Source organism: Canis lupus, chromosome 28, assembly GCF_003254725.2.
Source record: "Canis lupus dingo isolate Sandy chromosome 28, ASM325472v2, whole genome shotgun sequence".
Taxonomy (NCBI): Eukaryota; Metazoa; Chordata; class Mammalia; order Carnivora; family Canidae; genus Canis; species Canis lupus.
The window spans coordinates 9,933,412-9,961,058 of NC_064270.1; the positions used below are offsets into that span (position 1 = coordinate 9,933,412).

A 27,647-nucleotide genomic window follows, 5' to 3' on the forward strand; every position below is an offset into this window, starting at 1 on the left:
ATGCTAGGGCTTCAATATCATGTTACTGAACAACTGCCAGGCATCATGAGGATTATGCCCGGCAGTCAACACCCCCAAGGGTTCCATGGAAATTATTTTAGAATAATCATCAACATTCTGCAAGAATAGATACATTACTATATGGCTCCATGGTATTTACCAGCTGCCTCCAATCCTTTTGGGAAGAGGCATATACATTATAACTAAATAAATACTGGCATTTCCCAGAGAATGCTATAAGGTTTCTCTTTCAATTCAGCAAGGTTATATGATATGTGTGTCCTGCATTTCAGCCCTAACACGCCCCCACATGACTAATAGCTGGATGGACATACTGCTCAGAGTTTTGTGATGAACCAAACCCCATCGGGTCCTTTGCGTGCCCTGTGATCCCACTAAGAAGGCCCCTATTTTAAATATACTGTCTCATGATCAAACTGTGTGTCTGGTCTGGGGTTTTGAAAACATTACTGGACCTGTGGGCAATGAATTTCCTTCTTCCTTCCCAAACCACTGAATTGCATTCTCTCTCATCAGTGGTAAACTCTGGCTGCTGTAACTAATGCTTTGCTCTGAAGCTCAACAGCTTTCAGGGGCCAATGTGAGCTCACTCCCACGGCAGCAGGTTGCAGGGGAGGTGATGCTGAAGCCAAGGGGATGGAAGGCAAAGAGGGCACATTCAAGGGGAAGAGGCTTGTGGGTGGGCAGAGAAGCAGACATCTCCTCAGACCCCAGTGTACTGTCCGGTCTTCAATGGCTGATTTCTAGCCAATGACCAGCACCTTGGATGGCTAGGAAAGCCCCAAGACCATAGAAACAACCTCATTTACACACTGAGGATTGCTGACTCCCACCCTTCTACAAACACTCTCCTTCATTCACCGTCTTTCTGCAAAACCCTTGGGTTTTGTTTTGCCAAACCCACATCTCCTACTCCCATAGGAAGGGGAGGTGCTTTTACAGTTACAGGGTACACACTGCATCAGGCCCCTGTTCACTCTTGTTCCACTATGCCTTCTTCTTCTTCAGAATACCAGGGCTTTGCCAGAAAATTCTGAAGATTCCCACAAATTAAGCTGTGAGCTCCAAGACCTATTCTTCGTGTCACTACTGGCAATTACCTCACCATTTGGGCCTTCTACACTGTCTAAAGCTTCCTTAGAGCCGCACGCCAGAAATTTCAGCAGCCTCTCCAGGTTCCCCAACCTGCCTTCCCAGCAAAAGGGAAAGTCTGCAAAGGGTGGCTGAGTCACACTCTGTGGGTGCTCCAGAGGCCTCAGGACTCCCCAGGGTCAGTTACCTGGGCATTTGTACAGCTTCCTGGCTTGAGCTATGTCTCCCTGACTGAGCCGCACACGCTGGCCAATGGTTGGCCTGATGCCATTGTCGTCTCGACGGGGGAGGATGGTGTCTAAGAAAACTCCTCTACAGGAAGAAAAGAGAGAGAGAAAGGAGAAAGAAAAGTCAAGGCCATCTGGCTGGCCGCGCTGGGATTTACAGTCTTCATTTCCTTGCACGTAATCCCATCCATATCCCTAGCCCCTGTCGCTCCGCAGACCCGTGTGACAGAAGAGACTTGCTTTACTTGTCCTGGCATCTGGGCGTTCCACTTCATGAGCTGCCTCCTCACTTCCAAGGGGGAAGGAAAATGACTCTTGTGAGTTTGCCAATCTGCCCTTACCTGCTGGCCTGGCAGCTCCTTGCTGCTGTGCATGGAGCATTTCCACAAAGCCCCTGACAAGTCCAGGTCCCCGGGCCCGCCACACCGGGCAACTGTGGGGAGCACCATTCAGAGAGACTAAGGTGTACATGGAAGCCCCTGGAGTTGTACAATGGGCACTACTGAGCAAGGGTATGCCTTGGAGAGGCTCCAGAGAGGCCTGGGAGGCAGCATAGTGTGAGGCTCTCAGGGGCTGGTGAGTAAGTGCTGGTGGATGGGTTGTCGAATAATGGGAATCGGGGTTTGGGGGGGCCTTTCTGACAATGGGGATGATCAGATGGAAAGTGAGAAGACTGCAGAGAACAAAAGGTGGCTGAGAGAGCCCTGGTCTAGAGATTTCTATGAATAGCCTGGCTCTGCCACCTGGGTGAGCTCAGACAAGCCCCCTTCTCTCTCTGAGCCTCAGTTTACTTATCTAACAATAAGAGAGTGGCCTAGACAGGCATTTCAGTCTCTGATCATCACCTGGATCCCCAGGCCTCTAGCTCACTGGCCTCTGGCTTCCTCTCCAGCCACTTCTGACACCTCCACCCCAGTTGGTATCTTAAGCAACATGGAACTTCTGCTAGCCCTAACCATGCCCTTACAGGCTGTCCTCTGCTGAGGCTCCCTCAGCATCTTCTTGTCCACTAGCAAATTCCTGTTCATTCGCCCAAATCCCATCAGTTGGTTTCCTCTCTTAAAAGTTTTCTTGAGCCCTTTTTACCCCTCCCATCTTGAGTTATTCATTCCCTTCTCTGGGCTACCTCTGGGCCTTATTTGTCTAGCCTCTTCTTCTCACACTCCATTGTCTTTTTTGAAGAATGAAGGTATTTGTCTTCTCTGCTAAATAGTAAGTTCCTCAAGCAGAGAGATTGAGACCTTCATCTCTATGCCTTCAGACACTGGAGCATAACAGGTCAAGAAATGCTTTTTGAATTAAATTATGTAACCAAGGTAGGGGAGTATCTTCAAAATACCTTGGAAAGTAACATATACTCAAAGGAAATGTGAAAATGCATGTTACCTGTGTATTAGCTGTACCATCCTTTCTCCTCTTTCTCTCTCTAACTTTTCCTTTCCCCTAAATTCTATACTACCTTGGAAAACATATTATCCTTATTTCTTGCTGGTTACATGTTTTATTATCTTTCTGGTTTTGCATATACTTTTTCTGAATCAGACTTCAAGCTCACTTTTGTTCCAACATAAGCATGCAGATCACCTGCCGATTTCCTTTGAAGCATCTCTATTCTCAAACTTTAGCCACCTGGCCTGACTTCCTCTAATTCCTATTGCTTCATCTCTGGGTCCAGAGGTGGAAACTTTAGTGGAATCCTTGACTTCCCTGCTAACTTTGGCAAGTTTTAAACTACAAGTAATGACTCTCCATAAAATTCTAAATTCAATCACCTACTAAATCTAAAAAGAAACACCTCTGCCCTAACATAAAATGTGTCCATTTGTAATTATTTTGATTCCCCCAAGGAAAGAAATTTTGCTGCACAAAATGTAAAGCTCACCACAATCTCTTAGCAACCCAGGCCTGCTAACCCTGCTGAAGACCACAGCATACAGGTGTCTCTGCCAAGGGCATGCCATGTGGAGAACCTGTGCCCCCACTGAGAGTTCTCAGGACCTTCCTGTGTGTCAGGCCCAGGCCTGGGCACTTCACATGCACCATCTCATTTAGTCCTTGTAACACCCTAGGCCAGTGCCATTCTTATTAGGGTTTCCTCCCCGCAGGCCAGAAAAAGCCTGCAGAGCTTAAGTGACTTTCCCAGAGTGCAGAGCTAATAATAGAGTGTCAGCCCTGGAATCTAGGCAGGCCTGGAGCCCATCTCCCGCATCCTCCTTCCAGGCAGTGTTTTCCACTGCCCAAGAAACAGTTGCCTTTGATGTGTGCTAGATAAATGACAGAGTCAGGAACGTGGGAGACTTCAAAAACTGAAACAGCAGGAACAACATTAGTCCACACTCGGACTGTGTTTTGAGGCTGGAACTCCCTCTCCAACCTGTCCCTGAGCTCCCAGCAAGGCAGTGGGCTCTGGAAGATGTTTATTACAAGAGGCATCCCTTGCGTGAACTGCTGCAGTGACATCCCTCTTCTGTAGGACAACTTTTAGCCCTGACATTCTGCTAACCTAAGAAAGAGTTTGGCAGATGCTTTAGGGAATAAAGCTGTCAGCTCTGAGCTCTCCAAGCAGAGATGCCCCTGTACCACAGAACTGTCTCCTCAGCTCCTGGACCCTTGCCCAATAGAACCTGCAAAGACATCACTCCCCAACAGCCCAGGTCGAACCAAGGGGGAGGAGGGAAGGACTACAATAAACTAGAAAATGAAGTTGGAAGGAGACAGACCAATTGTAAACACACAGGAAGATTGGGTTTCCCATCAGCAGGAAGAGAATTTGCCTCCAGATGAGCAAATGTTTGTTCTATAGGTCATTTTCTGCTCTTTTATAGACTCAAAGATGATGTGCAGGCTAGCTCCAGGGGATATGTGGCCAGGAGTAATGACATGGAGTTAGGCAGTGCAAAACTTGACAAAAAGTGGGCCAGGAAAGACCATCAGTAAGGATGGCATTGGTAAATGTCCCACTGAACAAAGTAGTTTCCTGAAAATCCATACAGAAAACTGGCAGGAAGGACAATGAAGGCAAATCTACTTGCCACAAAATAGATTTGCCAAAATCGTTCCAAAATCTGGGGCAAGGGCAGGTAAGTAGCCATGGCAAGATTTTAAATGATGAATTGCGCCTCCTACTGTCCATATTCTTGTCCTTGCACCTTGCTCTGGCCAATGGAATGTGGCGCAAGCAATGTCCTGCAAGTTCCAGAGACTGGGTCTTCAGAGTCTTGTAGCCTCTCAGCTTGTCCTGTAAGGACTCTGAGTCCCAATGTAGTGAAGAGTCCAGTCTAGCCCACAAGAGGCTGAGAAGCCCCAGGGAAGAGAACCGAGGGGCCCCAGTGGACAGGTAGCACAACAATCAGACGTGGCACTGGCCATCCCGGACTTCTCAGCCCAGGCGTGGTGCCAAATGACTAATGCTGTGGAAATGATCCCAGGCAAAACCAGAAAACCAGCCAGAATGACTTACAATGTCACACACAAAAAAACAAGTTTTTGTTGGGAGCCATTAGTTTTGGGGTAGACTGTTGTGTAGCACTGATGACATCATGGTGGCAGAAGAAGTCCACCTCCCTTCAAGGCCTTCAGGTGAGCTTCTGTGCTCCTACCTGGCTGCCCATCACACTCATTTGCTGCCCCTTGCAGCAATCTCCCTCTGAGGGGTTTGGGGTACTCTTGATGAGGAGCTATTGTTTCAGGGAAGCCCATGAACCAAAACTCTAAAACAAAAAGTAAAATCTTGGGGCACCCGGGTGGCTCAGTTAAGTGTCTGACCCTTGAGCTCAGCTCAGGCCTTGATCTTGGGGTTGTGAGTTCAAGTTCCATGCTGGGTTCCACTTAAAAAACAAACAAAAACAAGAAAAGAAATGCTGGTGTCCAAAGACACTCTGTCTGTACTCCTGCCCTGGCCTCTGTTTTCAGAGCTTTTCAGAGTAGTTGGCACATGGCAGGCACCAGGGAGGCAGTGCAGTTCCTACAGCCCATTGGAAGTAATGTATCCCCAACACTCCTGCACAGGAGACACCTGTAGATTCTCCTTATAAAGTGACCACCGCATATGTGGGTATGTGGACAGAAATGCAATGAGGATAATGGAAATTTCTTCCCTCACTTAGCCCCCAGCATTGCAGATTTCCCTGTCTCCTTTGATTCATTCATTGATTTATCCATTAAAGAACAAAGAACATTTATTGGACACCTACTCTGTGCCCTGAGGCACCATGGTAGGTGCTAGAGACTAGAAGAGGATGCCCTCAGAGATCTCAGGCTGGGAGAGGGAGATGTAACAAAAAAATAGGAGTAGATGAATTTATAATAATAATTAACAGATAATTATAAAGCAATATGAAGAGTCATGACAGCTATAGAAATAAGACCCAAGGTACAACTTTCTCACTTGGGGCAACTTGACAGTGGTTCTCTACAAAATCAATATTATGTTTCTACTTTGCAGCCTGCAACCCCAGGGCTGAGATGGTGTGACTACATATTTCCTACACCATTTCCCAAACCCACAAGTCAGCCCAGGCCCCACACCCAAGCATCTCGCTCTGACCTCGGCAGGGTAGGCTCTCATCCTGGCCCCCCTTGTTTCTTGAGACCTCTCAGAGACCCCCAGAATAGGTCCTTCAAAGTTCTGTTTCCCACTATGGAAGAAGAAGCCTCGAATGTCCACATGGCAATGAAGGTGACCCTATCTGTCAGTGCCTCACCCATCCGCACCAGATTAAGAAATTACAACAGGAAATGTTCAAGCTGGAAGGGGCTCAGAGAACATCTAGTCCAACCCCTCATCAGGAAACTGATGCCCAGGGAGGTGGAGATTTGACCCAGCACAAAGCTCTCCCTGACTACTGTCTATACTTCCCTCAAAAGCACAGTGTATCAGTGTTAGGACTGGATCCCAGTTTTTGACTCTCAATTCAGTGGTCTCTTCATTACATGGTGCCCCTTGTATTCTCTGATAAAGAGCCAGAAGAAGAGTAATGAGAACAGGGTCAGTCAGTCTCATGCCAGTCGTTCAAAGATACTGACTTTGACGAAACTCCACCCATTAGAGCTCTAGAGAGATCCCACCTGGGTGCATGCAGGATGGAGATCACAGCTCAGTCATCTGTGCAGCCAGAGGGACAGCACCCCACTTCCCCCGAAACTGAGAATTTGGGATGTTGAGGTCTGGAGATCTCTCCCACAGTTCTGTGACCTCATCAACAGCATGCTTCCAGCAGCCCTACCCAAGAGCCAATGAGCCCTGGGCACACAGATCCCCATTCACTCCCAAGAGCTGTGTGTTTCCTGAAAGAATGGTTTCCTTTGATCTTTATGAACAGAGAGACTCATGAAATGGATTGCTTTCCTCTTTGCTATAACTGCTAAGAAGCACACAGCAGGATTTACTGCCAATCCCACCAAAGCATACATGACTTTATGGCATGTATTCTGAGTAGTCAGTTGGTTCCAAGCTTCAACATAGCTCTCTACCCTTACTCTCCCCTCTCCCATCCTTAAGCTCCCTCATTTGTTTCCTATTTGTCCTGTGTATATACTAGGAACCACTTCAAACCTTTTTTTGAATGATTAAATAGATAAAAAGCCAACAAACTGGTTTTAAGAGGAAACTGAGAAAAAGGAGCCAAGAGAGAAAATATTTACCCTGTGTCTCCTTTAACTCCAGGGTGGAAAGACCTACAAAACTGGGACTAGGGGGAGAAAAGTTCTTGAAACAAAACATTCATCTGGTCTAGAAGGGCTATATTGGAAATACTTAAAACCCAGTCCAGCATAGCAATAACTCATCAAAACAGGTCCTGACGAGGCTGGCTGTAAATCACCAGTCTGACCAGACTCGGGTGCACCAGCTACCATCGAGCGTGACCAGCGGGCAAGGAAACCTGGATCATTGTTCTCACTCCAACCCCAGCTACCTGTGTGCCCTCGAGCTGGCTACAGCCTCATTTTCTTCACCTCGAAAATGAACCCATGATTTATGAGCCTCCCAGCCCTCATATGGTCTAGCTTCCAATAAACCATACTTCTTCAAGAGAACTGGTAAGTGCCACTAGGCTCACATCAAGGACGTGCTTTGGAAGACTCCCCCACCCACTGGAAATTTTACACAGAGCCCCTAAGTTATTATCCTGGCCAACCTCTCGATAATTTCCCCTTTCCAGTTTGTTGCTTGTGACATTAGGGTGTGATGGAACACCGGCTTCACAATGGGATTCAATCTCATTAGCGGGAACCTGATTAGATTATATTTCACTGCAGCCCAGAGGCCACTGTTATTTCAAGGACAGACAGGCCAACTGCGCGAGGAGCGTGCAGAGACCCACTCTCCACAGACCTCCAGGAATCCGACCCAAGCCTGCGGCAGGCACAGTGACACACACATGAGGCAGAAGCATAGATTCCAACCTGGAGAAAGTGTTCCGGGCGTAGTGCATGATGCTGTCGAAGTCGTAGATCTCTCCCAGAGAGCTCACTTCCCCAGCTTCCATTTTTAAGAAATTATACTCCTGACCTGTGACACAACACTCTGTTAAGGCCTTTGAATACCAAGGCAGGTACCTGAAAGGAGGCAGAGGGGGAGAAGGAGGGGCCCATAGCAACTTGAGAGCTTGGTCAGCCCAATCAAATAACAGGGCATTGTGGGCATTCTCATTGTTTCCAGCAGACTGGAAATTCGAAACTTCGAACAGCCCTACATTCTCCCAACCCCACCATTTGACCCTTCCCCAAGTGCCACTCGAAACTCTTGTACTAAGTTTGTAGACAGGTTCGTTTTTGATCCGACTGCTCAGAGACTTAAAAAAAATCAATAAATAAATCTCTGATCTGGCTACTGAAAGAGCAAAAGAAAAATCAAACAGTTGGGATCCCTGGGTGGCGCAGCGGTTTGGCGCCTGCCTTTGGCCCAGGGCGCGATCCTGGAGACCCGGGATCGAATCCCACGTCGGGCTCCCGGTGCATGGAGCCTGCTTCCCCTTCTGCCTATGTCTCTGCCTCTCTCTCTCTCTCTCTCTCTCTCTGTGTGTGACTATCATAAAAAAATAAAAAAAAAAAAAAAAAGAAAAGAAAAATCAAACAGTTAAGTTCAATCCCAAAGAGTTCACAATTCAGAACCTTGAAAGTATTTTAAGGCAACCATATTATTCAACCAGCTACTTTCATGTTCAATATGAACTTCTATATAAAATCATTTAACATGGGAAGGTTTGTTTTTTTTAATCTAGACACTCTATCTGCCTTGGGCCAGAACGTTTCCAGGCAGAAATACTGCTCTGACATGTACTCGTGTCCTAACTGTATTGCAGTTTCAAAAAAGATGTGCTACTGAAAAGTCAGCAAAAGTGACTCTTATAAAGCAACCAAGAGAACTCTTTTTTTTTTTTTTTTTTTTTTTGGCTTCTCAGCTTTGATGCTGCAACAGTGTTCTGGTCCATTCTGTTCCTGTTAGGAAATAGAGTTGGGTTTCATTGTCCTTTATGAAACTAAATGAAATGTCATTTAGTTTCTGCCATAACCTACAAGCTATAGCAAGAAGACTTCCCAGGAAGGACCACAGATGACAGTGACAGTGCTGGTGACAAATGCATGCACAATAGGGTTGCTGCCTCCTTATTTAACAAATGAGCATGGTCGGCTCCCCAAAACCCCTCTCCTTCACACCTGCCTGACCCGGGAATGCCACCTTGCTGGCCAGTAGCTTCCAGACTCCATACTGGCTCCTTACCTGGTTGGATGTTTTCTCTGATGATGGTGACATGCTGGTCTCTGTCTGGCCGGGTGTGTTCATGCCAGAACCCAACTACATGGCCCAATTCATGTGCCACAATGCCAAACTTGTCACAGTTTTTCCCAATGGATATGGCCTGTGGGCCTCCTCCTCGGCGCCCAACATAGGAACAACAGCTGGATGGTTGCAGAAATACCCAGATCAGCAGGTCAGAGAATAGGGAGAGTCTAATACCCTCCCCAATATATGTGTGCATGCATGTACATACATACATGTATATACACATGTACGCACACACATACATGTGTACATCTAAAAGAAACACAGACTTTCAGAGCTAAAAGCACTTTCCTTGTCCAAATTCCCTCCCAATACAGAAATTCCCTCCAAAAATGGTTCACCTTTCTGGTGGTCATGGATCCACTTGAAAACCTAAAGAAAGATAAGGGCTAGAGTCCTGGAATAAAGCCCATACCCTTCATGACCTCTGCACCCCCAAGTCTCTGTTGGATCATCTCTGATGACAAGGAAAAAAGATAATGAAAGGAGTCAGCTGAGTAAAGCATGAGGCTTGGTTCCCTTATTGGAGGAGGTTTAGAAATGATTCCCCTTCTGGGCACAATTATTTTTTCAAATAACATTTATTCCTAACATATTATTCTATATTATTCCTAATAGAGAAAGGTATAAGAAAGGATATTAAAATGGCCCACAATCCCACCACCTCCAACACCCAGATAACCTCTATCAAACATTTAAAAACATATATGATCAAGGGTGCCTGGGTGGCTCAGTTGGTTAAGTGTCCAACTCTTGGCTGTGGCTCAGGTCGTGATCTCAGGGTCATGAGATCCAGCCCCGAGTTGGACTCTGCACTCAGTATGGAGTCTGCTTGAGATTTTCTCTCTCCCTCTGCCCATCCCCTCCTTCAAATAAATAAATAAGTCTTTTAAAAAATACATGTTCAAAATATTGAAGTATTAAGTCTTTCATCCCTTTTAATCTCTTCATCCAAAGACAACCATTGTTAAGTGTCTTGAGCATCCTTCAGAAAAATTAGATATACATATTTTTAAATTACAAAATGCACTATATACCTTGTCCTTCATTTTTATCTTTCTACTTCCTTAATTTAGAGATCTTTTTATAACAGCACTTATAGACCTTCTTCGTTCTTTCCAAAGTAACATAGTACTAAATTTTAATTAATCAGCCTTTTATTAGTGTACATTTATGCTAATTCTAATTTTTACTATTTAAACAAAGCCTCATGGGAGAGGAAGAGAAATAACAAGAAAAACAAAGAAATGGTTGGATTCTTGTTCGTGGCAGGGTAAATACCTAGCATTGGGATTGATAGATAAAAGGGTATATGCATTTGAGCTTTCCATAGGTGCTACCACATTTGCTCCCCAAATGTGTCTTCTTTTATGTCCACTAATAATATATTAAAAAGCCCTATTTCTCCACAACCTGGCCAACACTGGTTTTATCAAGTTCTTTTTGTTAACTGGATAGGTGAAAAATGGTATTTCACTGTATTGAGTTGGATAGTTTTCCATGTTTTATATGACATTTGTATTTTTCTTTCTTATGAAATATGTGACCACATCTTCTCTCTATATTCTTTTGGCTTGTCTAACTTTTTACTATTGATATGTAAGAACTCTTTGTGAATTAAGAAAATGAATCTTTTTGACTATCAAATATATTGAAAATATTTTTTACACGTTAGTTCTCATTTGGTCTTTTTTGTTTATGTGTTGTTTTAGTTTTGTTCTCACCAGATAGAACTTTAAAATTTCAAGGTATGTAATGTCTTCATTTTCTTATATCCTGCTCAGAAAGGCCATCTCTATGACAAGATTATAAGTAAAATCTATAATTTGACTTACCGTTTCACTCTAATATTTTTTAAATTTCTTTTTTCTTTTCTTTTCTTTTCTTTCTCCTTTTAAAAATGTTTACATCTTTGATCCAGCTACAATCATTTGGATGTAAGAAATGAGGAAGGAGCCCAGCTTTATGTTTTTCACAACGAGCCATCTATCCCAGGATTAAAATATCCTAAATGACTAATCCAGCTTTCTCTCACTCATTTAAAATGCTAGCTAAATTTGTGTATAGCCATATTCATTTTTAAACTCTTTTGTTCTGCTCCAAATGGTCTTAATTATTATCATCTTCACTTGCATTTTAAACCCTAGATGTTTGAAAAGACCATCAGACCTCTTCCCAAAATCCCCACCCTACTTCTGTCCCTCTATCCCTGTGCTCTCTGTCTCTGTCTCTCTCTTTCTCTCTCTCTCTCTACCTCTGTCTCTGTCTCTGTCTCTCTCTCTCTCCTTCTCTCTTGCTTTTTTCTATATGGTCATTTCTCCAGATAAACTCTAGTAGCATTTGTTTAAGTTCTAAAAACACAAACACATATACTCACATATACATAAACATAGATGTTTGAATCAGAATGGCATGCATTTATAGGGTATTTTAGGGAGTTCTGACATCTTTACTATGTTCAGTATCCCCATACCAGGAAAGTGGTATGCATTTCCATTCTTACTTTCTTTTCTTCAAGTTTCCTTAGAATTTTAGCATTTTCTTCCTAGAGGTCTGGCATATATTTGTATTTTTATTAGGTTTATTCTCAGATATATTATTTATTATGTTTCTAATAAAGTGATATTTTTCCCATTATAAAAGTGAATCAAAGTATTTCATCATAAGGAAAAGTAATTGTTTATTACATTTATAATCCGTCACCTTAACAGGGTCTCCTTTTGTTTCTATTAGTTTCTCAATTGCTTTTCCAAGTTTTTAGACACGTGTCACATTAACTTCAAACAATGCAAACATTGCCTTGTTCCTGCCAATACTTACCGTGTGTGTTTCCTTCTCTTATCTAATTATATTAGCTAGCATTTCCCAAAACATGTAAAATTATTATGGTGATCATGAACATCTTCAACTTGTTCCTAAGTCTAACAGGAATGTTTCTAGAATTATCATTATTGAATCTGATGTGGGCTGTTGGGATACACACACAAACACACACACACACACACACACACACACACACACACAGCTTTAGCTATATATCTCTTTAACTTAAAATTGTGGGGCTTTTATTGCCTACATCTTGTAATATTAATCCTGATTTCTTTATGACCTAAGAGTTGTACAAACAAAAAATGGAGCTTTTAACTTACTAGGTAATGCAGGGTGTTTATTCTACTTTTTGTTATGATGTCCAGTCTCATTGCTTTGCAATCAGAGAATATGTTGTTAATGTTATTTCTGCCTTTGAGAATCCGTTGAGGTGTTCGTCATGCTTAACAGATGGACAATTCTATAAATGTTCAATACACACTTAAAAGCTGTGTTATCAGATTGCAGAATAGGATCCAGAGGATCAACTCTATTAATTATATTTTTTCAATCCTCTACAAATCTCTACTTATTTTTTGGCCAATTTGCCATTGCTTTACTTAGGCTGACAGAAATGAAATAAAGACGCTTGCTGCTGGTGTTTCTGTCGATTTCCCCTTGAATTCCCTGGGGCTGGTTTTATGACTATGCCGTTTGGTGCATAAAGATTTATGAGGGTCATATTCTCACTGTAGCTTGTACTTTTTCTCATTATAAAGCATCCCACCTTTTTAAAAACTCTTTCTGACTTTAAAAACAAAACAATACAGGAACGAAACTAAAAATGCCTTGTCCATAGCTAAAATTATGATCTCAACATTCTTTTTGTTGCATTTGCCTATGTGCCTTCTTTCCTTTTACATGAAACCTTCGTGGGTCATATCCTTCAGTAGTCATTTCATGCACACACCATTTGGCTGGGGTGAAGTATCTGAACCAGTATGGGAAACTTTCTTTCAGTATGAGAGTACATCACACTTATATTTACTGGCATTAACAGGTAAGTTTAGTCACAATCCAGGCATCTTATGCTTTGTTATGTTTTCTGGAGGAAGTCTGTAAGCCCATGGAACCCATAAAATTACATGCAGAATTTTGCATAAATGTTTATCTGTCATGAGGAAGCCCAGAGCTTTGTCAGATTCTCAGTAGGATTGCTGACCTCCAATTGGTTCAGAACCACTTCTCCGTATGAAACACCCTCAATTCCTTCAATCACTCTCATGACAGGAGACTCAGACCCGTTGTCTTCCTAGAGTCTTCTTTCTGACCCACCTACTTTATCCTTGGATTATGAGTTTATTGAGGGCAAGGGGAGTTTCTGACAACCCCTAGGCTGCTATTTATGACAGCTCCTTGGAAATATTTCCTTTTCCAGAGAAAATTCAACACTCATGAGCCATCAGATGTGTCTGGCTCTGATTCTGCTGAGATGATCTTGCTTTTGCTTACTTACCCACAAGTCCTGTAACTGAACACAATAAAGCTCTCTTCATCAGTCCTTTCTATGAAGGTCACACAGGTGTGTTTCTCCCAATGTCTCATGGCCTGCTTAAAAATGGCCCTCTGGCTTCCTGAAATGACAGAGTAAGTCTCATCACTGCACTGATAGATCCATGCCTCCCTCAGAGGCCGTAAGGCATGGTGACTTACAACAATGCTTGTTCCAATGAGCAAAAAGAGCTTTTTGGATGACCCAGAATAGAAATGCACTAGGAATAAGAATTTCCCTTGCTAAGAACAGGACTTTCCTGAATTACTAAAACTCAGAGAGTAAGAGTTTATGAATGGAAAAGAGGGTAAAAATAGATTTTCAGGATATCCCAGGCTCTCCAGTGTTTCCTTTGAATGGAAAGTGCTTTTCTAAACTTAAAAAAAAAATCTTACCCAGATTATTCAATTTGAAAATTTGAGGCTTTTGAAGTAGCTCACCAGCACTGCATTCTGCAGCCTCATTTTATTTTATATCTATAGGAACATGTGCCCATATGCTCTAAAAAGGTTTATTTTCATGTACATTTATGCTACTTTTGCATGGGGGTGCAGTATTTTCTGGTGGATCCTTGAGCCTTATTTTCTACAAAGCCTTTGAAAACAGGTGAATTTCATACTTTCTCTGAAAGTGTCTTCATATTTCCTTGGCTGGAAATGTATTGAAAAATAGACAGTAAGTAAACTGTCTGGGAGCAAGAACAGAGTAGTTGTAAACTCTGGCTGATAGTTAGTCAGTAAGTATTCTTTAAAAAAAAATCTATCAATCTGAGATAAAGAAGACTATTTTGATTTGCCAGAAACAATGAGAAGGATCTAGAAAAATAGTTGTTTGTGGAGTACAAAGGATGGCTGGGGGTGTCATCTGAGTTCTGCAGTGACCAGGTTGCCAAACACAAACAAAGCAATGGGGAGGCTCCCATCATTGTCTGGAAGACATGGGTGTGGTGTCATATTGTTGTCCCTAAAAATGTAACTACAGAACAAAGAGTAATCTAGCTGTCCTTTTTTCTTTTTTTTACATCTTAATGTTCTTAGTTCAGATCGTTTGTAGCTCAATCACTCACCAAAATAGCAATCCTATTAATTACAGAATAACAAAAACCACCACGTAAAGAGAGTACTCTAAATAAAATTAGCTAACTTTGATGAAGGTTATATAAATCTTTGGTCAGGAAAGCACATCAGATTTGAAAGAGCATAGTTAAGTGCCAGAGAACAAAGGTGAGTAGCTGGTTAAAATTTCAACATTTCACTTCTTTAGGCGCACTGCTTTCTCTCCTAATGATGCAGTTCCTTGAGGGCAGGTGAAGTCTTGGTCATTTTTTTTTATCACCAGCATCTAATTAAGTATCCAGCACGAGAAAGCCCTGGGTTAATGGCATGGGAGTGATACTGCAGGGAGAGAGAAGAAGGGGTGGGCTGGGGACACTCCATGCTCTCCGCCAGCTGCTAGGTCCCTGTCATGTACGTCTTCACAGTGCCTTTACTTACTGGTGATGTTCAGTGGCTTCGGGACATCCGCCTCATCAACCACCTCTCCCAGAAGTCATAGACCCGCAGAGAGGAGGCAGACTTGCATGGGCTGTCAGAATTGGGAGCCCAGAAGAGGCCACTCTGAGTGGCTTTCTCCCACTCCCCGGGCATTCAACTAACACCGGCCACAGGCCTGCTGTGGGCACAACCGTTGACCATCCACTACTCGGCCCTGTTCTGTTCTCAGTGTTGGAGAATGAAACCAAGATGTTCATTGGTACATTGAACACTGGAATGTTCTCAGTGTAGGAATGAAAACAAGACAGATAAAAGATCCCTGTGCCCATAGCAATTGGGCTGGAGACAAAAACAGGCAGAACAAAAATAAAAGTTGAATCATTTCAGGTAACGGGAAGTATCGTAGAGACTAGAAAATGGGGTCCTGGGGATCCCTGGGTGGCTCAGCTGTTTGGTGCCTGCCTTTGGCCTGGGGCGCAATCCTGGAGTCCCAGGATCGAGTCCCGCATCGGGCTCCCGGCATGGAGCCTGCTTCTCCCTCCTCCTGTGTCTCTGCCTCTCTCTCTCTCTCTCTCTTTCTCTCTCTATCATAAATAAATAAGTAAATCTTTAAGAAAAAAAAATGGGGTCCTGAAAGCAAGTGGCCAGTGGGGGAATCAGGGGTATTGGGGAGGAAAAGAAGGCCTTTCTGGGGACCTGTCATCTGATCTGAGATGTCAGCGATAAGAATTAACCATGAGAAGGCCTAGAGAAATAATGTGCTAGGCATGGGGAGGTTAAGTAGCTTGCCCCAGGGTGGACTGCTGGCAAGTGCTGCAGCCAGGACTGGCCAACACCTAATGGCCCACTCTGGCTACCTTGTATAGTTCTGTGGGGGTGGCGGGTGGTGCAGGGTGCCCCACCCCCGCAACGGGGAGAGAAGACAGGTAAGCCACCACGTGTGACTACTCACAGCTTCCTTCTGCCTGGAGGGCTTTGCTCACATACCCACTGTGCAAACCCTGTCTATATTTCAAGACCAGGGTCAAATGTCACCCCCTGCATGAAGCCTTGCGGCCTAGGTGGCCACCTCTGAGGACACAGCCCCAGCAGAAACTGCAATTTCACTAGGCTTAATGCATGAGCCCTGAAGGCATAATGGAGTATTAGCAGGTAGGACCGCTGGGGCCCAGCATCTGCTCCACCCTACCTGAGTCTTCCTGAGAGACAAAGCACGATGCCCCAGAGGAGGGACTGGGGCTACTGACCAGTGAAGTTCCCACCAATGACGTAGGGGATGACCCCTCCAGGCCATATTCTCTCTGTCCTTGAGGTTGTGGCTCTCCTGACACGGGAAGAAAAGGTCTCAGCTCTGGCATCTGAGGTCCTGGGGCTGTGCAGAAGCATAGCATTCTCCTCACCATCTGCAAGAGAGACACACTACCATTTATTCTGCCTTTAATTCCTTTTTCTTTTTTTTTTTTTTAAGATTTTATTTATTTATTCATGAGAAACACAGAAAGAGAGGCAGAGACATAGGCAGAGGGAGAAGCAGGCTCCCCACAGGGAACCCGATATAGGACTCAATCCCAGGACCCCGGGATCATGACCTGAGCCAAAGGCAGACGCTCAACCACTGAGCCACCCAGGTATCCTTGCCTTTAATTCCTTCTGTACATTATGGTTAAGACTATATTATCCACGAATCCACAAAAAGGGGTGCTAAGAACCTATGTTCTAAAGAGGGCATTTGGTCTGCTCAAGGTTTTGAACCTTCTGGTGTTGGTAATATTGCTGGGCCTACGATGATGGAAGCCTGGAACAAGGCGCTGTGGGCTCCAAGGCAGCCTGAGATGCTCAAAATCAAGTGGGGCCCAATGAGGCATCCTTGGGGACAGAGCTGAGTCAGGGATGTACTCTCTTCTCAGCGCTGGGAACATGTAATGGAACTCACCAAGCCAATCCCATGCCCTGACCAAATGCCCACCAATGTTGCAAATGTTGAAAATCATTTGGCCAGTCTGACAAATAAAGTGAACCAGTCTGTGATGCTGGAAAAATAAACCCTGGAAAAAGCAGAGCTTCATAAACCCCCCCAGTTCTTCCAGGCTCTCGGCCCAGCTGGACCTTGAGGAGAGAGATGTGGGAAAGAAATGGAGGCTCTGTTAAGGTTCTGAGTCCAAGGTGTGCCCCGGAAATAGCAGAGACAGACAAGGTGGTGTAGAATCGTTTCAACCTATGGCACCCAGATAACCGAATCCACACTCATTTTATTCATCATTCAGACAATGGAAGGTTTTGTTTTTAGCCTACCTGCTCAGATTCCCTCATTACTCTCATTTGGAGCATTTTCTCTTTAGTTTCTCTATCTTCTCTCTAAAAATCAGCTTTTGATTTTGTTGATCTTATTCATTTTTCATTATTTCATTAATTTTATTTTAGTACTTTCTTCCATTTTCACTTATTTTATTGATGTCCTTTCCATCTTCTTTTTTTAAAAAAAAAAAAACTAGAGATATAATTCGCACACCATCATAGACATGCTTTTAAAGTATATGGCTTAGTGATTTTTAGTATATTCACAAAGATGTGCAACTATCACCACTATAGAACTCCATGACATTTTCATCAGCCCAAAAGAAACCTAGTAGCAGTCATACCCCATTTCTACCCCCAGCCCCAGTCCTTGGCCACCAGTAATCCATTTTCTGTTCCTATGGATTTGCCTATTCTAAACATTTTCATATCAATGGAATCATGCAACACGTGGCACTTTGTGTCTGGTTTCTTTTACCTAGCATGCTTTCAAGGTTCATCCATGTTGTAGCATGTATTAGTACTCTGTTACATTTTATGGCTGAATAATATTCCATTGCATGGATACATCACATTTTGTTTATCCATTTCTCAGCTGATGGACATTTTTGGCTTTTTGGCTATCACGAATAATACTATTATGAACATTAATGTACACATTTTTGTGTGGACACATGTTTTCAGTTCTCTTGGGTATATGCCATAGACTGGAATTGTTGGATCATACAGTAACTCTATATTTAATTTTTTGAAGAACTAGCAGACTGTTTTCCAAAGCAGCTGCACCATTTTACATTCCCATCGGCAACGTATCAGGGTTCCCATGTTTCCACATACTTGTCAACACTCTGTTATTGTCAAGCCTGTTGATTATAGCCATCCTAATGGGTGTGAGGTAGCATCTCATTGTGGTTTTGATTTGCATTTCCCTAATGAACCAAACATCTCTTCATGTTATTAGTCATTTGCATATCCTCTTTGGAGAAATGTCTATTCAAATCCTTTGTCTATTCCTTAATTGGGTTGTCTTTTTACTGTTATAATTACTCTTTATATATTCTGCATACTAGACCCTTATCAGACATATGATTTACAAATATTTTCTTATTCTATAGGTTGTCTTCTTATTTTTACAATAGTATCCCTTGAAGCATAAAAGTTCTAAATTTTTATGAAGTCCAATTTTCCAATTTATCCACATTTTCTTTTGTTTCTTATGCTTTTTGTACCATACTTCAGAAATTACAGCCTAATCCAACCTCACAATGATTTATATCTATGTTTCTATCTATAGTTCTATAGTTTTGGTGCTTATATTTAAGTCTTTAATCATTTTGAATTAATTTTTGTATATAGTGTGAGGTAGGGGTCTAGTTTTATTCTTTTGCTGTGGATATCTAGTTTTTCTAGCACCATTTGTTGAAAAGCTAAGTTTTTTCCCTATAGAATTGTCTTGGCACTCTTGTAACAAATTAGTTAGCCATCCTCTTCTGGCTTCTTGAGTTGAATATTTGGTACATAATTTTCAATTTTTCTTATATCCTATTAACATGCTAAGACTACAATTTCTCGGAGTTCTTCTTTATCAGCATTCCATCATGTGACATGTATATTTCAATGTTAGACAGTGATACATCCTATTAGCTCCACTTAAGTTTTCTTCTTTGATCTTTGAATTATTTAGAAACGTGATTTTTAATTTCTAAGTATTTGTTTTTCTGTGCGTGTTACTGATTCCTAACATTGTTTTATGTCCCAAAGACCCATTCTCCAAGGCAGGGGTCAGCAAACTTTTCCTGTAAAAGGGCAATCGATAGTAAATATTTTAAGTTTTGTGGTTAATATGTTCTCTGTTGCAACCAAACAGTTCTGCCACTATAGTGCGATGGCAGTCATTGACAATATGTAAATGAATGGATATGGCTGTGTTCCAATAACAGTTTATTTGCAAAAACAGATGGCAGGCTGGATTTGGCCTCCTGGCCATAGATGACTAGCCCATGCTCCCAGGTATCAATTCTTTGGTATTCTGAATCTTCCTTTGCAGCCCAGTACGTGATTTAGTTTTTATAAATGTTCCATATGTCTTTGGGATAATGTGCATCCATTTCTGTAATTGATGGTTAAAGGGTGCTACATATGTTATTCACATATTCTATCTTACAACTATTTTGGGTCTTTGGTGTATCAGTTACTGAGAAAAGTGCTTTAAACAACCCTGACAATTAAGATTTTGGATTGTCATTTTCTCCTTTATTCTTAATTTCTGCTTTGTATTGTTCAAAGCTATGTTGTTTAAGTAATACATGGAAAGGACTCTTAAATGCTCCCACTGAATTATTTCTTTCACCATTAATGGCCTTCTTTTATATCTAATAATGTTCATCCATAATAAAGATTATTTTGGCTGATATTAATATTACTATTATCAGTTTTATTTTGATTAATGTTTGCCACATAGAGCTTTTTTTCCACTCATTTTTAAAAAGATTTTACTTATTAAAGAGAAAGCAAATGAGAGAGAGAGAGAGAGAGAGCATGAGCGGAGGGGAGGGGCAGAGGGAGAGGGAGAAGCAGACTCCTTGTTAAGCAGGGAGCCCAACTCGGGGCTTGATCTCAGGGCTCAGGGTTCATGACCTGAGCCAAAGGCAGACGCTTAACCAACTGAGCCACCCAGGCACCACCCGCTCCTCACTATGTGTGTGTGTGTGTGTGTGTGTGTGTGTGTGTGCGCGTAGTTCTATGGAATTTTATCACCTGTATATGTTTGTGTATCCACCACCACATTCAAGATACTGAACAGCTGCATTACCATAAGGATCCTTTATGTTGCCTTTTATAATCATATCCACATCCCTGCCCCTCTCCTCTTGTCCATCCTTAAACTCTCAACCACTAATCTGTTCTTCATTTAGATAATTTTGTCTTTTGAAGAACATTATGTAAATGGAATTTTATAGTATATCACTTTTGGGAATTAGCTTTTCTTACTTGCACAATTCCTTAGAGATTCATCTGAGTTGTTTTATGAATCAATAGTTTCCTTTTATTGCTGAGTAGTATTCCATGGTATGCATGTGCCACCATTTGCTTAACCATTCACCTAGGAAAAGATACCTGGGTTGTTTCCTGGTATTATGAATAAAGCTGTTACGAGCACTCATACACAAGTGTTTGTGCGAAGATAAGCTTTCATTTCTCTGAGATGAATACCCAAGAGTGGAATTGCTGGGTTGTATGGTACATGAGTTGATTTCTGGGTTCTCTATTTTGTTCCATTGATCTATGTGTTTCTCCCTCTGCTAATATGACATTGACTTGATTACCATAATTACATAGTAAGCTTTAGTATCTGGGAGAGTGATTACTGCCAGGTTATACTCTTTTTCCATGATTGTCTTTGTTATGTTTCCATATAAATTTTATGTCTGTTCATAATAGATTTTAGAATAAGGTTGTCTACACTTACAAGAAAAAGAGATGCTGGGATTTTTATAGGAATTACATTAAATCTGTAGATCAATTTGGAGATAACTGGCATCTTTACCATATTCAGTCTTCCAATCCCTAGACATAGTATATCTCTCCATTTATGTAGGTCTTTATTGATTTCTTTCATCAGTCTTGTATAATTTTTAGTATACAAATATTGTACATGTTTTTTTAAGTGTATAGGTATTTCATTTTGAGTGCTTATAAATGGTATTGTCTTTTAAATTTTTATTTCTGCACGATTATTGTAAGTATATAGAAATGTAGGCAATTGGGGGTTTTGGCCTTGTATCTGCCATCTTGCTAAGTTCACTTATTAGTTCTAGGATTCTTTTTTAATTTCTTGGGATCTTCTACATAAACAAGTCATTTGGAAATAGAAACAGTTTTATTTTTTCCTTTCCAATGTTTATGCCTTTAATTTCTTCTTCTTGCCTCATTGCAGTACCTATAACTTCCAGAACTATATGGAATAAGAGCATGAAAGCAGACATCCTTGCCTTGTTCCTGGTTTGGGGGAAGTAATTAGTCTTTCACTATTAAGATGTAAACTGTAGGTTTTTGGCAGATGCTCATTATCAAGTTAAGATATATTCTCTCTATTCCTAACTTCCGTGTTTTTACTGTAAATGTTAGCTTTTGTTAGATGCTTTTTATGCATCAGTTGATGTGACCATGGGATTTTTCTTTTTTTATATTGATTGATTTTCAAATGTTGAACCAGCCTTTCATACCTGGAATAAATTCCACTTGATTATGGTGTATAATTATTTTTTATACATTGATGGTTTTGATTTGCTAATATTTTCTGGGGGATTTCTGCATATAATCATAATTAGATTTTAGGTATATCTGTTATAAACATCAAATACCTATATTTTTTCCCTTATTGTTCAATCTGAGAATCTAACAGGTGAATTATGCTTATTTTATAACTGACATACCTGGGCTTATCTCCTCCTTTGTGTGTGTGTGCATTATTTGCTATTTTTCTCTTTGCTTTTTTATCCTCCTTTACTGCTTTCTGTAGGATTAAGATATTTTTCTATATTTACTTTTTATTTCCATTATCTCCTTTCTATTCTTTAGTATTGATTTTAATTTTTAACATTCGTACTGGGCTTAACAAGTACAAGAATTATCAAATTACAAGATGGCTCTAAAGAAATCAGTACCTCCATTCTCATTCTAAGAATACAAGGATCTTAAAGTATTTTAATTTATAAACAATTAAATAATTAAAATAATTAAAATATTTTAATTTATAAACAATTAAAAATAATTTAAAACCTGATTTTTCATGTAATTGTTTACTTGCTTTTAAGACCCCAAATTAGTCACTATTATCAATGATCTGTTTGTTTGCAATACAGATTTATATCTACCTTTACATTACCATTTCCTTGCTTACTGCCATTTCTTGCACCCCAAATCTCCCTCTTGGAAATGTATCTTTTATTATTCTTTCATGATGACAATAAACTCTCTCAGTTTATTTTATCCTCACTCTCTTTCATCTTCGCTCAATTTATTTTATCCACACTGTGAAAACTAAGTTTAGCTAGGAATGTACAGAATTCTAAGTTGACAGATATTTTTCCCTCAGCACTTCAAAGATAGTATTTCAGTGTCTTTTGGTCTTCATTGTTACCAACAGAAGGTATCCTTATAGTTTAATGGTATATTCCTTCACCTGTTACCTGTCTTATCTTTTGTTGTGTTCTCCTTCTTTTGTTCTTTGTCTTTGGTATTCCTCAGCATCGTTGTAATTGTCTACATGTGGATTTGTATGAATTCTCTGCTTGGGACTTAGTATAATTCTTCAACTGTGGAAAATCCTACTTCCTCACCTGTTTGACCACTGCATTCTCTTTCCCAGTTTCTCTATGAAAGTTCTCTCATCTTCAAGAATTTCTATTGATTACACACTTAACAGTGTCTTTTTATCTATTTTGTCCCTTTACCTTCTTCCATGTTTTCTTTATCTCTCAGTGGAGAAATATGTGTGTTTTCCTCAGATCTATTTTCTACTTCACTAATCCTCTCTTCAGTTATGTTCAATATGCTATTTATCCCATTCCAGTTTCAATAATATAGTTATCATTTCTAAAAGCCCTAGCTAGTGGCTTCTAAATCTGCCATTCTTTTCTCTTCCCCACTATAGTTTCAAATTCTTCCATTGGCTCTTTTGTTATACATACTTATTTTATCTCCTTCAGATCATTCTATTATTCCTGTATCTTTGGGTACTAAATCTCCAATTTATTGTTTCTGCTGACTCTCCTCTATGGATTAACTTTTTGCGTTTCTAATGTTTCTATTTAAAGCTTATTTTTAGGGATGATCACTCCTTTCTAAAGGAGCCCCAAATGCCATCAATTATGAGTGTGACCCTATTTTTTTGTTTTTGGGGGGCTCTTGGGATTCTAGGGTCTTAGATCAATTTTTATGTTAATTTCTAAGTTTAGAGTTTCCATATTTAGGAAATGTAATTGGAGAACTTATACCTATATGGGGAACAGGATTTCGGATTCAGTTTCTTATAGATATATATATATATATATTTTTACGTACACATAGATTAAAACCCAGGGAAGATAGCCAAGATTTCTTGCTACTCCTCTTAGCCACTAGGTAGAGTTTTTCCTCTCTCTCTCTCTCTCTCTCTCTCTCTCTTTAATGAGTATGAAGCCCTTTGATGGTGTTCATTTTATGCAAGATCTCAGCATTCACTTCTTGCTTCACAAGGGACCAAAGCCATATCTCCTGTATTTATAGGCATGAAGACATCAGCCTCCTGTCCCTTAAATCCCAGCCCAATTTTAATGCCCTCTGCACATTCTTGCCACCACCTGAAGCTTAATTCTATGAATTTGTATTCCCTATTCTCTTGATTATGGAAGTCTCCCTGTCTATCCTTTGATCTTAACTCTGTATCTTTTATTTGGGATGGTGGGAAGGTTATATATTATTTCCAGCAGTTCTGTTTTTGTATAGGGGTTCCTACTAAAGCAGTTGGTCATATAAATAAGAAGGCTGTCATGTAATACATTTTTAAACATGAAAATAATTGTTTTACTGGTAGAATTTCTAGATCAGAAGTCATACACCTGCAATTCTTGGGATAAGCCCAACCCACAGATGTGCTTTGCTTGGCCTGGACGCTTTTGGCTCACACTGTGTTTTTTGTTGTTGTTGTGTTTTAATACCACTTTAGAAGCCAACTGTTAAAAATCATGGGATTTCACATAAGAATCCAGATTTTCTAGTTTTTCTTTAAAGACAGAAAGATGTGGCAACATTGGGCCCATCTTCCATCATTTCCTACCCACTAAGAGTTCAGTAGTATCTGCAGGCCATAGCCAAGGTACATGTTTTCCTGATTGTTGGAATCCTCTACTTCCCATTGTCTTATCTAGCCCACTTCACCCATTGACATTAGCTGCTGGGCTCTCCAGATATTCTAATTGGCCATCCCAACCCTAGGCTACAAATTGCCTCCAAGTGCATTCAAATGTGAGTTGCCCCCATGGGTAGGGAACTCCCTGGGGGCAGCAACTGTGGCTGGCCTGTTCATCCTTCTAGTCATGCCCAGCACAGTGTCTGGTTGGTGGTAAGCATTCACTGCTTTTGTATTTTGAATGAATTAATTAAAGAATGGATGAGTTATTCTAAAAATAAACATCCCAACAGTCCAAACAATTTTGTGGCAGAAACCCTCCAAAATATTGGCAGCCCTAACACCTTTAATGTTTAAATCCTGAGAATCCTCACATCTTAAGTAATCACAGGCAGGGATGTAGCAAGTGGAAGTTTGTTATTCATTTCCCATAGGGTTTTCAACAAGTCTCTTAATTTTCTTCTGCCGCCAACTTTCCTTTGGAGAACGGGCAGAAATAGTTCTCTATTCAAGGGACCAACACTAAGATACTGTGTGTTTCTCAGACAAGCTGTGCTATATATACATGTGACCCAGTATTGCTAGGGCCAGTATGCAGCCGAGTCAGCATGGGAAAATCTTAAGTGCACCTGGAAAGAGACTAGGGTGTAATTTTCCAGAGATGGGTTATTGAATGACAGCTTCCCCCTCGGTCCAGTGAGAAATTTAATTTGCCGAGGACTCAACACAGGAAGCATTTGCCGATTAAAAATATGTCTAAACAGATGTTCTGCTTAGCCTGGAAGAAGGATCTTAATGCAACTGTCATTATTGGATTTTCTTGGATTACTACTATCTGGAATCAGAGTCCACATAGAAGGATGTATTTATTTATTATGGCCAAGAGTCCTACATTTGAAGAGGAGCTCAGGGGCATTTGAAAGGATTTAACACACTGGCGGGGGGCGGGGGGGGGTGCAGGCTGGGGGATGAAGTCCATTTCCATTCTCTGACGCTGGGAGCAGACCCTATCCTCAGTGAAAAAGCAGAGCAGCCATAGCTATTCAAGGTCTCATCTCCAGCTGAAGGCACAGGCGTGTCCTCAATAGAACCAGGCCTACCCCAGCCTTCTCAAGTGAGGAACTGGGAATTTTCCATGATTCAATTGGTCACTCCCACACTGGAAGCAAACATCCTGACAGTCCAGCCATCTGCATTACCCCCACCCCAGGGTGGTGGGCAAAATCGCAGCTTGCCTGTGAACCTTGAAAGACTAAAGAATAGCCCCTCCATGAAAGCGGAGGCTGGATTATTCTATGTGATGGTTTTCAAACCCAGCTGCACATGTGAATCAGCTGGGAAGCTTTTTAAAAATTCTGGTGTCTGCCCCCTGCCCTGAAATTGCAACTCAATCTAACCTGAGTGGAGTCCAGGCATGTGAGTTTTTAAAGCTCTCAGGTAGGGATCCCTGGGTGGCGCAGCGGTTTGGCGCCTGCCTTTGGCCCAGGGCGCGATCCTGGAGACCCGGGATCGAATCCCATGTCGGGCTCCCGGTGCATGGAGCCTGCTTCTCCCTCTGCCTATGTCTCTGCCTCTCTCTCTCTCTGTGACTATCATAAATAAATAAAAATAAAATAAAAAGATAAAAAAAAAATAAAGCTCTCAGGTAGTTCAAAAGCACAGAGACGTTTGAGAACCACTGTTATTGCCCAAAGGTCAATAGCAAGGGGTTTAAGATCGAGAGACTTAGGCTCAAGATAAACGCTGCCATTTGCTTACTTGTGTGGCCTTGGATAAGCTATTCTTCTTGCCTTCTGAATCTTCCTTCCTGCTGCATGCTCGTGTTGGGGACACTGAAGCAGGTAATGAATGTCAAACACCTGCCATGGTAAGGGCTCCATGTGAGCTCCAGTAATTGCTAGCAAGTCCACATGTGAGGACAGCCTGGAAAGAATGCCTAAAGTTAGGTCCAGTGGTTCCACCCAGATACACCGACATTGGTGACGTTCGAGGATTCAGGTGCTGAGTAGCTCTGTTTGTACCCAAGTTTGCGGTCTCTGGTAAAACAAGATTCCATTGTGATTCCTACAGCACAAAGCCCTTAGGAACTGTTACTGGGAGTGAAAGGTCCATTCTCTCCTATGCATATGGTTCTGGAAATCGGGCTCTATCGAATAGTCACAGCTTCATTGGAGGAGCGGTTACACACTCCATTTCATTAATCCTATTAGCAGCCCTGAAATGCATGCTGAGCGCTCATCTCCAAGGGAGGGAGACTCTTCAGACCAAATGGTCTGCCAGGGCAATGCTGAGCGAGCAATTCTATGAGCTCCCCAGCCTTTCCCAAAGCTGGGAGCACAAATCCCTGTGGTCAGGGCTGAGGGGAGCCACATAATGCCAGGAAATAAAATCGCTGCTGAAGCCAAGGGGCCAGAGTGGAGGGGCTTCCCTCAGATCCTTTCTCCTGCTTGGGCGGTCTCTTTTTCTAGGGGTGTTGGGAGGGGGTCAGGTCATGATTAAAAGGGAATCTGAGATTGACACAATTTGTCTTATCTTTAATTTAAACAAAAACAAGAGGCACCCATGCTGGCGCCTGACAAGGCCCTGGAGAGGTGAATCAGAAAGAGGGAAGGCTGGAGGGACGGACTAGAACAGCCTGCCCTCGGCTCACCTCTGAGGATGCCAAGGGTCTCCTTCCTCATCAGGCTTGCCCAGGATGCTTAAGGCCCTGCCCATCTGCTGCTACAATATGGAGTGGAGAGACTGGCTTCACCTTAACATTATCCTCTTCCAAAAAACCAGGGTCGGGGGCAGCCCAGGTGGCTTAGCGGTTTGGCGCCTGCCTTTGGCCCAGGGCGTGATCCTGGAGACCCGGATCGAGTCCCACGTTGGGCTCCCTGCATGGAGCTTGCTTCTCCCTCTGCCTGCGTCTCTGCCTCTCCCTCTCTCTGTGTCTCTCATGAGTAAATAAATAAAAAAATCTTAAAAAAAAAACAAACAAACAGGGTCATTGGAGGGTCTGCAGACTACAGATTTAGACCCTGTTAGGGGTATAAGGCATGGTGGCTGGGGGCATGCATTCACTGTCCTCCTTAAAAAGTCCCCCAAAAATCTCTTGTTGCAGTGTGGGTATCATGCACAAGCCAACATACCCGAGGCAGAATGTTAATGAGCTGCAGCCTCCTTATTTCTTCCGGTCTCCCTTAATTGTGTTTCTGTGCAGCTGTTGAACAGCTGTGGAATCCCAGTCCAGAGGTGGATGATACACTTCCAATGCTGGATAATATTGTTCTTGGAGGTGGAGGTAGAGAGGAAAAAGTGGAGTAGCTACATTCGTCCAGCACCTCTTAAATTCCAGACACTTGGCTGTGCACTTTGCATAAATATTATTTCTAATTCTCTCCAAACCTCATATGAACACTTATATGAGGTACTAGCTACTAAGTGACTAAGCTGGGGTGCAAACCCAAGTGTGTCTGACTGTCTAGGTTTATTCAGTTGA

General features: G+C 41.9%; 1 protein-coding gene across 2 annotated transcripts in view; it reads right to left on the reverse strand.

Annotated features, from left to right (window-relative positions):
• The window catches only part of TLL2 (tolloid like 2), a 122,290-nt gene that overhangs the window by 40,791 nt on the left and 53,852 nt on the right, over nucleotides 1-27,647 (reverse strand). For both annotated transcript variants that reach the window (XM_025466750.3, XM_049103314.1), the window contains exons 4-8: nucleotides 16,227-16,382; nucleotides 13,451-13,568; nucleotides 9,064-9,242; nucleotides 7,746-7,851; nucleotides 1,301-1,425 (exon numbers count right to left, since the gene is read on the reverse strand). In XM_025466750.3, the coding sequence (XP_025322535.1) occupies nucleotides 1,301-1,425; nucleotides 7,746-7,851; nucleotides 9,064-9,242; nucleotides 13,451-13,568; nucleotides 16,227-16,382 (684 nt within the window). The remainder of the gene's footprint in view (nucleotides 1-1,300; nucleotides 1,426-7,745; nucleotides 7,852-9,063; nucleotides 9,243-13,450; nucleotides 13,569-16,226; nucleotides 16,383-27,647) is intronic.